A 14,032-nucleotide genomic window follows, 5' to 3' on the forward strand; every position below is an offset into this window, starting at 1 on the left:
TGCCGACTGATAAAAACAGCAAAAGAAGAAAAGGAATAGAGTACAGTAGTGAGTGGGAGGAGGTGTTAAGACTGCCCTAGTTATTATAAATCATTCTTCCTACTCTGTGGAAATGGGTAGGCAGGTGAGGATAGAAAAGAAAACGCAAACAAACATTCAGATTGATGTTATGAAGCTAATTAGTTTGAAACTGCCTCCTAACCACCAATAAAAACATGTTGAAGTCTTCGAGGAGTGCCAGCAGTGAACCTTTCACCCCGTAAATGACAAAAGACTGCAAGAATTCCTTGGTATTCTTTTCTATGGCCTTTCTACCTACATGGTTTTCTAGTCATTGTTTGTCGTTTTGCTTGTTTCGTTTCTTTTGGATAATACTTGAAATTCATGTACAAGTTTATGTTGACAACGAGACAAGGATTTGCTGGCATTTCGCAAATCTGCGGTTCCTCAAACTCTCCGGGAGAAGAGAAAGTGATGGTCTCGGTCAAACTGGAGTGATGGTTCCTCGACCGTTAAGACTTCACCTGGTTAGCATAAGGCCAGGGCACAACTTCAAACGTTCAATCCCCAGAAGTTTTGTCCGTTGGGCTCATGCTAAAAAATTGCAATATTTGTTGTAAAGTTCTGTCTCAAGTAGGAAGGAAGAGGATACTCCCTTTCCTCGTCTTTTGTTCCCGTTCTGGGACAAGGTTGTTCTGAAAACAGGCACTGGTCAAACCTCAGCATAGTAGCCCTCACTTATGTTCTCAAGCGTTTGGGGTCCATCACGCCCCCCGGTCCGTCATACCCACTCCTGCACGGGGTGTTTGTAGTAGGTCACGTGCTGTTGGACGTTTTTGTTCTTGAACTGGAAGATAGTATATACAAGGACCAGAATGCACAGTGAGAGGATGCATGGGATGACCACAGCGATTGCGTTTACAGTGCTGGGTACGTCATTAATGGCAACCATGATGTCGACGTCATCGTGAGGGAGGTGACGGTCCTTGTTCTTTTCTACTTCAGACTGATCGCAGCCCATCCAGTCTTTGAGGATTGATTTTGGGTAGCCTGGCTCCACCGTTAACTTCTGGTTATCGAACTTCCAATAATCCTTTCCTTTGTAAAAGTAGGTATAAACTAGAACAAAAAAAACAGATAAACAATTTATCAGTACATTTCCATAACCAGAAAGCTTTGTTTACAGCGGCAACCAAGGAAAAACTATATTGCGGCTGTTCCATAAGCGCCACCTGCTGTCAGAGAGTGAATTCATTTTTTCATGATTCAGCCCATCTGCCGATTTTGTTTCGTGCAGATATTTATGTAGTATAGTTTCACAAAACTAAAGTCGGGCCTGTTATGTATTTGGTGTTCAGAATTGGGTTAATCCTGCAATTGTTGTGTTGTGCTTCTGGTGGCGCTGTGTGGCCCTATATATACTTCTGAACAGTTGTTAAGTAAAGTAGAAAAAGTGTTTACATGCACTCTGCCTCCATTGTGTCTTTGTCCATAGATTATATTGATATTCAGACAAACACGACAGGGCCAAATTTCGAAATTATACAATCTAATTTAGATTCAAAACTAGGGTTGCAAAGGGGCGGAAAATTTCCGGAAGTTTTCCGGAAACTTTCCATGGGAACTTCGTCTGGGGAACTTTGGAAATATTCCAAATTTGAAACTTACCAGGAATTTAAGGGAATTTATGGGAATTAATTGGAAATTTATAAAACTGTATCATATACAAACAGAATTATATATTTTTTTGATCATAGGCTCACTTGCATGCAAACTAATACAAATTTTAAAAATGACATTTTTGGGGGGGAATCTGTGATGCTTTTTTCAGGATTTATTGATGAATAAAAACTTATGAACAGTTTATCAAAATAGAAATATTTTCTAACAATATAAGTCTTTGCTATTACGTTTTTAAAATTAATTTAACACATCCTTGTTGAATAAAAGTATTAATTTATTTCAAAAAAAGAGAAAAGATACTGACCCCAAACTTTTGAATGGTAGTGTATTGTTAAAAAAGGATTTCTATTTTAAATAAATGTTTTTGTTTTTTTTAAACTCTTTATTCATCAAAGAATCCTGAAAAAAGAATCACAGGTAATAATAATAATAATAAATATATATATATTAAGCAGCACAACTGTTTCCAAAATTGATAATAAATAAGCATATTAGAATGATGTCTGAATAATCATGTGACACTGAAGACTGTAGCTTTGCATCACAGAAATACATTATATTTTAAAGTATATTACAACAGAAAACCAATATTTTAAATTGTAATACCAGCAATACTGCACAATATCACTTTTTTTCTGTATTTTTGATCAAATAAATGAAGACTTGATGAGCAAAAGATATGCAATGTTTAAAAACATTAAAAATAGTAATGTGTCCAAACTTTTGACCAGTACTGCACTTCTGTATGATAACAGAAAACTTGCTAGCAGAAGGAGCATCACAGCTTGAGCTATATAGCACACAGCCTACCTCATAAACTGTCTAGCTACTGTATAAACACTTTTTGGTATTTACTAGTTAAACGTGAATCCCATAGATCAAATATATTTAGAATATCAAAACTTCGATGTAGTCTTTGGGCTCAAATGCAGAAAGTGCAGCTTCAGAGAAAATGTAGGGGAATCCCCCTCTTAGGTGACTAGAGAGGATTTACATTTACATTTATGCATTTGGCAGATGCTTTTTATCCAAAGCGACATTGCATTCAAGTTACAGTTTTTACATTTTATCAGCTCTTGCTTTCCCTGGGAATCGAACCCATGATCTTGGCGTTGCTAGCGCCATGCTCTACTATTTGAGCTACAGGAAAGATTGTGTGTGGGGGAGGGTCATTTTTAGACTTTTGTTTTATTATTATCTCACCTAAACGTTTGTTCAGTCAGTGTATTTGTTTTTACTATGGTATAGCCTAATTTAGTTGCACAGTATATTACACACAGCACAAGGAAGTTTTAAACATTTTTTGTAATATTCATGTAATTTATATGAATACTTACCAAGATGGACATTTTGATATTTTGTGTGCAGGATTTAAGAAACGATCTGTGCATGTAATGGTAGATAAGCACAGTGCATTTAGGGGGCGTGGCCTCGATAGCCCCGCAGTAAGCAGTGTGCTGTGTGCGATTGAGCAATGTGTAGAGTGGAAATTAAAATGAAATTGCATTAAATCTGGTTGTTTTAACCAAGATTATGCTGCAAGGTTTTGTTCTCAACTACATTTAAGTTCCCATTTCCTGCAATTTAGCAAATTTCCAGTTTATTCCCGTTAATTCCCATATATTCCCGTTAATTCCCATGGAAAGTTTCCAGTCTTGAAAATTCCCGGAATTTTGCAACCCTATTCAAAACTGCTCATGCTGCATGTATGCAGCATCTTTGTTTGGATAGTGATTAAAATACAATGGTTGCCTCTAATTTTAAATGGAAAGAGCACAGGAAAATTGATTTATTTAATTTGTGTTATTTATTTACTTGACTTGGGGTTTGTTTTCTAATTTCAGTTCAGTTTTGTTCTTTGACATATTTCAATTTCAGAAAAAAAAAAAAAAGTGAAGCATTTTGTCCAAGCAATAGTAAAAGAACACCTTTTAATTTATGTCTTAAATCGCAATTTGTTATAAAATGAGAAAATAGTATTGTGAAATCAGTATTGAGTCGAGTGAATCGTTACATCCCTGTCATTTACTGTCAAGCTAAAGATGTAAACAAACAGTTGTAAACATGAACCAATCATAGAAAGGAATTCAATATATACCTTATGTAGCTCCACCCCTTTTGAGCACTGTGCTCTGTCTTTTGCCTTTTGTTTGTATTTCCACAACGTGAAGGTAAGGTCGTACAAATTTATGAATGAACATAACATTGATAACTCTACAGTAAGTAAACCCACTTCACCCGCTAATTACTCTTTAACAGCGATGCTATAGAGCTGCTGCAAAACCAGAAGTTCAAAGACAAATTTCTAAAGATAGCTGCGCACTTGTTTCTCCAACGCATAAGGTCAATAAGCAAATATTTGTCTTTACATGCAGGCAGAGATGCACGTCCTTTTCAGAAAGCTCAATTCATATTCATGATCACAAAAATAGCTGTCCTTGTAAACACTCAATGACACAGTATTTCAAAAAGTTGTTCCAGTGTTATACAATCCCTCAGAGAGCTGTCAGTCTGATTCCCAATGCCACATAAACAGATGCATTCGAGGCACTCACGAACTGAACCTATACGAGCGCAGACCCAGAACTAAACCTAAATACTGTGAATAAGCTTTAGACAGCAACCCCTGAGAGTGTGATTGATGAAGTGCTCGTCCTTCCTCTCTTTTTTTCCCTGCTTTTACTCGCGATCTTGCCGAGCAAGACGTGCCAAATCCCTCTTGCAAAATCTGAGTGACAGAAAAATCATGGGCTACGGGCAAACCAAACAGTCCATATAACCCTCTTGGCTTCTCCATCTTGTCCTGGCCCTAGGCTCCATGTTGAGACGGAGGTTATGACATGACTCACAGAAAAGATGATCATTCCTTCACTGGATAATACTCTAGAGAGGAGGAGGAAAAATCTGCAATTCTATGTAGCCACAGCAAAAATACTTGACTAGAGTGTGACACTTGAAGATTTACCATTCGACCTGACTGACACTAGCATCAACATCAGCCACAGCGCTAGTGAGAATAACTGTTTTAGGCTCATTTGTTTTCTGTAGTGCGAAACTTTCATTTTGATTCTGATTATTTACAAATCCCCACTTTATTCACATTTTAGTTATATATTCAATATTTTGTTGGCAATACAACATGAACCAATATATGGAATATTAGAATGTTTTTATCAAATATTTTATATATTTTATTAAACATTTTATTTAAAAAAATTGCATAATTTTATTTATTTACAAATTTTATATTTTAAAATGTTTGTCATTTTGTATATTTAAAATACAAATATAGAAAATATTAGTTTATTAATATAGGCGTTTTATCAAATATTTTATAAAAATTAGAAATATTTAAAAAAATGTTTATTAAAGTCAAATGGGATTTTACATGTTTTAAAATATTATTTTAAATATTTAAAATATATAAAATATTGTAGTTTATTTCTATTGGTGCAGGTAAATAAATAAATTTCTCACTCAACATAAATTTCTCCTGTATTTCTTTTCTTTCTAGCATTTTCAAGTCGTGTTTCAGTCTTTTTTTGACTAAAAAAGCAGAGCAAATACATTAGCACTGGCATACATATCCAGTGCCCTTAAAAGCTATTTATATCTAATATTGTTTTTAGCTATATTGCCTAGTCATAGTATCATTTCAAAAGAATTAAACCATATTCCCTTTTTACATAGTACCTTTCAATGATTTTCAATCATTTAGACATAATGTTCCCTGCATTAAAACATCGAGGGTCACATGATCCAATATATTAGCTCTCTACCATAAACATAACATCACATAATACAGTATCTTGCTACAGTCAGCTGCCATTTTGCTATATTTGTAATCATGCACCCATTGTGACAGTGAATTTTAATACCCAAAAGTTGTGTCTGTCTTTTCCTCTGGACCCTGTGCCAATCCAGACCAGCTATCAGATCACCACTGAGGATGAGTCAGAGCCAAAACAGTCACTGTCAACACAACAATATTGCAGCGACTGCGCCAAACAAACACAAATCAATTACTCTACAAGAATGAGTGGAACACAAGACCCCAGCGCATTTACTTCTATTACCTACTCAATAAAATAAATAAGTATGCTGCGACAGATGAACACTGTGTCAAAATAGCAGCAGCAGATAATACATGCAAAAAATAGTTCAATGCATTCATAATAATCTCAATAAACCATTCTTTCTCCAAGTAACTTCAATCGTGCTTACCGTTCCCAAGCAACACCGCGTTAATATTAAATGTGCGGTTTCAGATGTGCATTTATTGGTATTTTAAATCTGCTTCGAATGCAATTCATCCAGTGACAACTATTTTGTAAAGCTTCGCTGATTATAATAGCCATTTGTTGCACTGCAGTGCACTACAGATTAGACCAGTACTTCTCCAGAATGAAGCTCAACCAACTTGAACTCCTCAAACCAGAGGGAAGCAGTCAGATAAAATGCCCACCGATCACATGGCTGATTGCCACATTAAATATTGATCGGTTATTGGAACCTCAATGACTCACATCCTTCTCGACTGATGAAGGCTCCTTGCGGTGCATCAGGGATGCCCTTCCAGACGCTGATGGGTTTGGGATAGCCTGGGTCAGCCGTACGCTTCTCCTCATTGTAACGCCAGTACTGGTCGCCCTTGAAGAAGTAGGTTTTGCCCACAGGTTCCCAGCGTAAGGCTGTGTCGATGCCATCGCGGGGCAGACAGTTGCCCAGCTCTACCAGGCTGTGAGGATACCCGGGCTCTGCTGTAACCTCCTTGAAGACCCAGTATTTATCCCCTAGAATCAAAACAACAGGCAGAAAAACAGCAGTAGATAAGGTCCAAATTAAATGGGTTATATTGAATTATATTATCGCATAATGAAACGATGTGCTTATCTACGCCACATGTTTGGATATATATGGAAGCTTATTTTCACCAAGGAATAATAAAATAAAAATTGTGGCTTTTTATTTTACAATTCTGACTACTTTTCTTGCAGTTTATATCTTACTTTCTGCGTCTGTCAATTCTCTTTCTCAGAATTGCGAGAAAAAAGTCAGAACTGTAAGATAGATACAGTTACCTTTAAAAATAGATAGATAGATAGATAGATAGATAGATAGATAGATAGATAGATTATTCCATCTTCCCCATAACCGGATCATCATTTGATGAATTATATCTACTATGATCACTATGTCTTCTCAGTATTTAAATCTTTTTATTCTGATATTTTTTACTACATGCAACACAATTGTGATTGTGCACTGAATTTTGCAAATAAAATACAGCCTATAATGAGCCTAATCTTATTTTAAATGCATTATTTCAGCACAGACAGCACTTGGGTAAACTGCATCATGTGTAGTTAGTGAATAAGATGCTGAAATGCCAGCATGACTTGAGTTCATCGCCCCTTTATCTATTAATACCGATGTGCATTCTCTGAGATAACCATAGGGCATCCTGCGAGCTTGTTTTCTCATGAAACATCACAGAACAGGAGACTCGGGCTATAAATATCTCACCCAACCTCTCCTTGCGCAGCAAGACTGCGCCGGGCTAATTTAATGAGAAAGAGAGGGGGTGAGGACGGCGAGATAGAGAGAGATCGTTTGAAAGGAGGGGAGCGAGGGAGGAACAGACAGAATAATAAAGTACTGAATGGATTCACTAAGGCTGTCAGGCCCAATGGAAGATAAACACTATGGATAAATGCAGACCTTTTCTGAGATTAACCCACAATCTAACAGCATTTATCTAACCTTTAACTCAGTGTACCTAGGCTTGTATTAAAACGGTACATAAAATGTACAAGTGCTGATCTAGAATTAGTCAGCCTGAGCAAAATATGTTGGTTTGAGTTGAAACTGATCCAAAGGCAACAGATGTTTAATGGATATGGCTTCTCTTTATTATCCAAGCCATATTCAGGTACTTAATTTTATGGCTTCGGGATGTATTTGGTATCAATTTATAGTTATGACAAAAGATGTTATAAAACAATCAGAGTTATTAAAACTAGCCTGAGGCTGCACTTTTCATATTAAGCAATAAACACTAGGTAGTTTTGCTAATGCTTGTTTTTTTTGTTTGTTGATGTTTTAATATTGTTTTAATTAATGTCATAACATCTGTTGTACGGATAATAAATCTTACCTTTGAAGAACACAAATTTTCCATCTGATCTCTCGTAAGCAGCGTCAATGCGAGGAGGTAGACCCTTCCAGAACTGCTCTATCAACATGGGATAGCCTTCCTGAACTTTGTTGCTGCGCAAACGCCAGAACCAGCGATCCTGTGACGAGTAAAAGAGTATGTAAAAGATGTAATTTAGATCTTCAACTGAGTCGATTTCAAGTAGGGATGCATAATATTAAAAACATGTCTAATATTGATAAGCAGATCATTATTTTCACACTGATTAACTGATAAATGGCCTAAATAAATAAAAAGAAAGAAATAAAAATACTACAAGTGATTCTAGGCAATTATAATATAAATAATACAGTATAAAAATCATTTCAAGATTTGCTAAAAAATTACAATTAATTGAGTAATTACAGGGAGGAAATGAGATGCACAATTAAATATCCAATATTGAATAAATATCCAAATATTTATTCGATATTGTATGAAAGCAATACATTTTTTAAAAATCACCAATATCTCTATTATATATTGTGCATCCCTTCTTTCAACAAAACATACTGTATGAGTCTCTTTCTTCTGTTGAACACAAAAGAAGATATTTTGAAGAATATGGGTAACCAAACAGTTGCTGGTAGCCATTGACTACGCTGGAAGTCAAAGGCTACAAGAATCTGTTTGGTTACCAACATTCTTCAAAGTATCTTCTTTTGTGTTCAACAGAAGAAAGAGACTCTTAGAGGTTTGGAAAGACATGAGGGCAAGTAAATGATGACAGAATTTTCATTTTTGGATGCACAATCCCTTTAATATAAGGAATTACAATTCTTGATATCACACTCAACCAAATTGATCAGATACCAGATGGATTATGCAAATTTTATTGTGATCTGCTTATATAAAGCATCTGTATCTAATACTGGAAAGAGAACTGATGCAACTCACCTTAAAAACAAACATCTCCCGTCGAAAGAAGGCCACAGTGTTGAAGTTGCCATCACAGATATTGGGTTTTCCATGTCCGGGAGAGGACGGCCGATCTCCAGAGGGTGGGCGAGCGGGGCGATGCCGGTCATGTTTCCTCTCAGAGGTGGGGTGTGTGCGTCGTGCAGGTAGAGTAGGAAGAGGTCGGGTGGGCTCCAGCATGGCTGTGGGTATACCTGTAGAGGAACAACGTTTATTCTTCTAAAAATAAATTTAGCCATCCTGGCATCCAAAATATATTCTTGCTTAGCTCCTTGAAAAAGATAATAGAGGTGATAGAGATGATAACTCTACCGTAGATTTTCTGGATCCCCTGAAGGTCATCTAGAGGCAGTTTGAAGTTGTGCGTGTCCATGTACTGGTAGAAGGGGGCCATGATGGCACTGGGGTCGTTGGAATGTTCCAGACCCAATGCGTGTCCCAACTCATGTACAGCCACCAGGAAAAGGTCATTGCCTGAGAGGTAAAGGTTAATGGTCAAAACATCTTTGAATCAGTATTAATCAGAACTCTATGTTAGATGAAAAATGTAACAGTATGGCATGTACTGCATGAATAAGAATATGGAAGCAGGAGAATTACCAATGCAAAGCTTAAGGCTTTGTATATTTGATGTGCATTTTGTTAAAAATAGTTCCGAAATAATAAAAGCTCCCATAGAAGTTCGTCAAACGCTGAATCAGCAGTGAATAAATGTGTTCATTCTATCATTATAGGAATAGTTCACTCATAGTTCAGCACACATGGGATATAAAAGTAATGTGCTACTTTTATAGTGCGTTTGGTTTCTTTTGGAGCTTGACAGCATCCATACTCATTTGCTTTCGTTGTATAATGCACCTGGGAAATTGCATATGTGTATGAATATTAAGTTAAGAATCAACAAAAAAGTTAAAAGTTCTGTAAAAAGCTGTGGAAGTCAATTCTGCTGTCTTATAAAACAAGGTGCAATCCATTTGGTTATTAGTTTAGAGAGGCTCTGATGGTGACAGAAATTGACAGGAAATTCCCAAAATATACTGTATATGCTCTGGATATAAGATAGGGTTTTTTTTTGTTTGTTTGTTTTTTTATCAATTTGCCCTATTTAGTTCTTCACTTATGTAGACAGGTAAAAAGCGCTGTTTCTACCCAGAATCCTAAAGGAACATGTTGTGCATGGGCTGTATACATGTTGTGCTGTGTACGCTAATATCAGAAGATGAGTCAGTCAAGACTGACATGTTCAGATCTTTGGAAACACAGAAGGGATGTGACACCATATCACTCAAATCACAGAAATAGCCTGATCTGTTGGTTGGCGTCTCTGGGTGCTACAAGTATCAGATGGCTCACAAAGTGTCTTGTACATTTTGTTTACAGACTGCTTCCCCTTTCTTAGAGGATCTCTTTGCCAAAGCCCTTCTCCTTTATCAACCCTCACACACTCTTCCTGTCCAATTTAACTGTGTATTTCATTCCCCGTCTCTTTGAAAAGAAATAGATTTTGTGTTCTGTTGAGGAGTAAGTGTCATTGAGAATAAATGAAATATAAAATCTACATCAGCCGCTGAAGATAAATACATCTACTGTTTGTTGTAAACCGCTTACTTTTGATCTGTATCCACTAGGGCTGATAGGGTGTATAGAGAAATAGATCTGTAAAGATATGCGTGTGTGTGTGTGTGTGTGTGTGTGTGTGTGTGTGTGTGTACGTGAACAAGGTACAGATTCTGTGGTCTATAAAGCGTGTACTTGAACTGCTGACACTGCAGCACACAGGCAAAGATAACACAGCAAATATGCAGCACGCAGGCACGGCTGATGCAAGTGAAGAAAGAACGCAATGCTCTGTGTTTTTTTATGTTTCCCCTGTGGCATCTACTGATGCTCCACAGCTCCCTGTTCCAGTTTACCACTGGAGAAGCTCCCAGAAGATTCACCTCTACACATCTGACTGATCTTTCTATCTATAGCTGCAGAACATTATGGAAAAACCAGCCATCCTATTTAATCATCCATTTAATCTAATGTTTCCCTACTAAATAAAAAAAAAAAAAACATGAATTCACATGAATGTAAATTCAAAATAAAATAAAATTAAACACACATTACCATGTCAGAGATTGTGAGACCAGACAAGCCAGGTCAATCCTTCTATATTAAACCATTATCATTCATCATTAAATAGATCCACAAAAAATTACAAAATAATATAAATAAACTTTAAATAATAAAATAAAGTATAATATAATATGAAAAAAAAAAAACTATGAAAAAATATTACTATGTCAGAGATTATGAGACCAGACATGTTAGGTCAATTATTCTATATTAAGCCATTACCATGCTTGATTAAATTAAATTAAATTCACATACACAAAAATTCATCATTAAACAGAGGTACAAAAACATACAAAAAATAAAAATAAAAATAATAAAATAAAATAGATCATAAAATCCATAAAAATTAATAAGTAATTATTTAATTATGTAATTATTACATTAAATTATTTATTAATTTATTAATTATTATTACAAATAATATAAAGCCAAATCAAATTAAATATTATTAAATTAAAACTATATATATATTACTTATCTACTTATTACTAGGTCATTATGCTTGATTAAAATTAAAATATATAAATTCACAACCATGTAAACTTGATCATTAAATAGAAAAACAAAAATTACAAAATAAAAATAAAATTCAAACAAAAAAGTAATAAATTTAAATGAAAAAAAAAAAAAAAACTCTTTATGAGTCCAGACATCTTGGGTCAATCATTCTATATCAGCCACTGTCATGTTGGTTTGATCAAAAGACATCCTAATATTAGTAAGTAATGCTAATAGCAATGATCAAATACAATTGGAAGCTAAATGCTATAAAAAAATTTTTAAAAATCACAGTTTAGCATCACAGCACCACACTTACCATCGTGATTGGCATTTCCTAACGTCCAGGGCTCATCAGAGTCGAAGTGTGTGTCTCCGCCAATTCCAGGACCGGGAAAATATGCGTGAGCTAAAAAACCTCCCTCTCCATCAAAAGGAGAACTGTCACCATGGAAACCGGAGGCAAAGAAGATCATGATGTCCGCCTCTTTACCCTCGTTCTTGATCTCAGAGTAGGCCACTTCCTGAAAGGTCAGCGGGGTCACTGTCTGCCAGACGTCGAAGGCCTGGCGAATGGCCTTCTGGGTGTCTTTCTCGCCCACCTTGGGGGTGAAATTATGTATGCTGGAAACAGGAAGAGAGGGAAGGAAAAAAATCATAAATACTTTAATATTGTGTGACTTAATATTAATTACTTAATTAAAATTAAATATCACATGGAATAAAGCATTAAAATAATGCTTTTAAAATTTTCCTGTGGCTCAAACATGGCAAAACTTGATGCAAAATGTAAATTTTCAAAATACTGCATCTGCTACATGCATAAAATGCATAAGTGAAGTGCAAAAAGAAAATGAAAATAGTGAAAAACAAAACAAATATACAAATTTAATATGTGGCAACATTAGCAACTAACTTTAAGTTAGTTAACTTTAAACTAAAACTGAAATAAAAATAGATTAAATCTAAATAAAAAAACCTAATACAAATGACAAAAGCACAAAACAAAATTACAAAAACTTTAAATTTGAAAATATAAAAATAAAAGCTAATTCAAAATATTGATAATGCTATAATAGTATATAAATAATACTAATTGCACTGGATATTTATTTTTTCATATCAAGTTCCCTATGACAGCATGCAGTGCACTGCAGCAACCTACTCAGTCATTGCACCGGTGTGTTTGAAAATGTTCTTTCAACATGAATCTGCTCTGTAATAAACTGAAGCGAATGCCGTTTGAGTTCACAGCACTGCGCTGTTACATAAGAATTAATCTGCATAAAAAATTTCCTTGAATATAGGGCAAAAGTTAAACCAGGCCAGACACCTAAGGCAGAAGCAGATGGTTGTCTCTGGCACACAACTGCAGGCACACACAAGTGAGAACATCACATTTGATTAACCAGCGACTGCAAACCAAGTTCTACACTGCAGTGAATTAACAGAGCTTTAAAACGGACGAAAGCAGACAAATGTTTGCAAATGATCTGATTTCATGTTTACGCCCATAGGAATGCACCACAAATACAAAATGTCCCAGAATCCCTTTTGTTCAGCTCATATAAGCTGAGTCAGCATCATGTAACCAGCAGAAAACATGGAACTGTCTAATATGTGACCCTGGACCACAAAACCAGTCTTAAGTGTCAATTTTTTGAAATTGAGATTTATACATCATCTGAAAGCTGAATAAATGAGCTTTCAATTGATGTATGGTTTGTTAGGATCAGACAATATTTGGCCGAGATACAAATCTGGAATCTGAGGGTGCAAAAAAATCAACATATTGAGAAAATCGCCTTTAAAGTTGTCCAAATGAATTCTTAGCAATGCATATTACTAATCAAAAATGACTTTGTGATATATTTACAGTAGTAAATTTACAAAATATCTTCATGGAATATGATCTTTACTTAATATAATAAAATACTTTACTTAATATAAAATCTATAATTTTGACCCATACTTTTATTACATTATATTTTTATAATATATTATACATTTATATATGTATATATAACAATTTATTCTATATCACTACAATTATATTATTCATTAAAAACTATATTTGTGTATATATAGTTTTTAAATAATAGTATACATGTAGTTATTTAATATAAATATTAAAATATATACAGTATAATTATATACATATATTACATCTATTTTTTTATAATACATTATAAATTTAGATATGCATATACAACATTTTATTCTACATAATTTCATTATATAAGGTAGTTTTAGGTTTCAGAGGCAGACATAAAAAAATCAATTAATAGGTTGAGTGGATTTTGGAAGGCATAATAGCAAAAAAAAAAAAAACACTCAAAATACCAGGCTTTCATCAACTATTCCTCTTCCTTCCTGACCTGCGACATTCCTTGCTTTCTTTGTTTTTCTTTCTCTCTCTCTCTCCCATCAGGCAGAAAACAAAAGCTTCTTTTAACATTTTTAAGGTTGGAGGGAAGCATTTCAGCAACATCTGTCTGGAACATTGCGTAAGCAGCATGTGTTCCAAAACGTACGCACACGTGTCAATGCGATATGCACTAAAATAATTAAAGATGAGGGTACAAACATACTCCACAGGCTGGCTTCAGCGAGATG

At 35.0% G+C, this 14,032-nt stretch overlaps 1 protein-coding gene across 1 annotated transcript in view; it reads right to left on the minus strand.

Annotated features, from left to right (window-relative positions):
* Nucleotides 1-778: 778 nt before the first annotated feature.
* mmp24 (matrix metallopeptidase 24) overlaps nucleotides 779-14,032 on the minus strand; it is a 29,532-nt gene continuing 16,278 nt past the window's right edge. The window contains exons 4-9 of the mRNA XM_058779182.1: nucleotides 11,736-12,040; nucleotides 9,110-9,271; nucleotides 8,777-8,991; nucleotides 7,841-7,979; nucleotides 6,210-6,476; nucleotides 779-1,119 (exon numbers count right to left, since the gene is read on the minus strand). Of these exons, the coding sequence (XP_058635165.1) occupies nucleotides 782-1,119; nucleotides 6,210-6,476; nucleotides 7,841-7,979; nucleotides 8,777-8,991; nucleotides 9,110-9,271; nucleotides 11,736-12,040 (1,426 nt within the window). The 3' untranslated portion in view covers nucleotides 779-781. The remainder of the gene's footprint in view (nucleotides 1,120-6,209; nucleotides 6,477-7,840; nucleotides 7,980-8,776; nucleotides 8,992-9,109; nucleotides 9,272-11,735; nucleotides 12,041-14,032) is intronic.

This window comes from Onychostoma macrolepis, chromosome 06 (assembly GCF_012432095.1).
Source record: "Onychostoma macrolepis isolate SWU-2019 chromosome 06, ASM1243209v1, whole genome shotgun sequence".
In the NCBI taxonomy this organism is placed as follows: domain Eukaryota; kingdom Metazoa; phylum Chordata; class Actinopteri; order Cypriniformes; family Cyprinidae; genus Onychostoma; species Onychostoma macrolepis.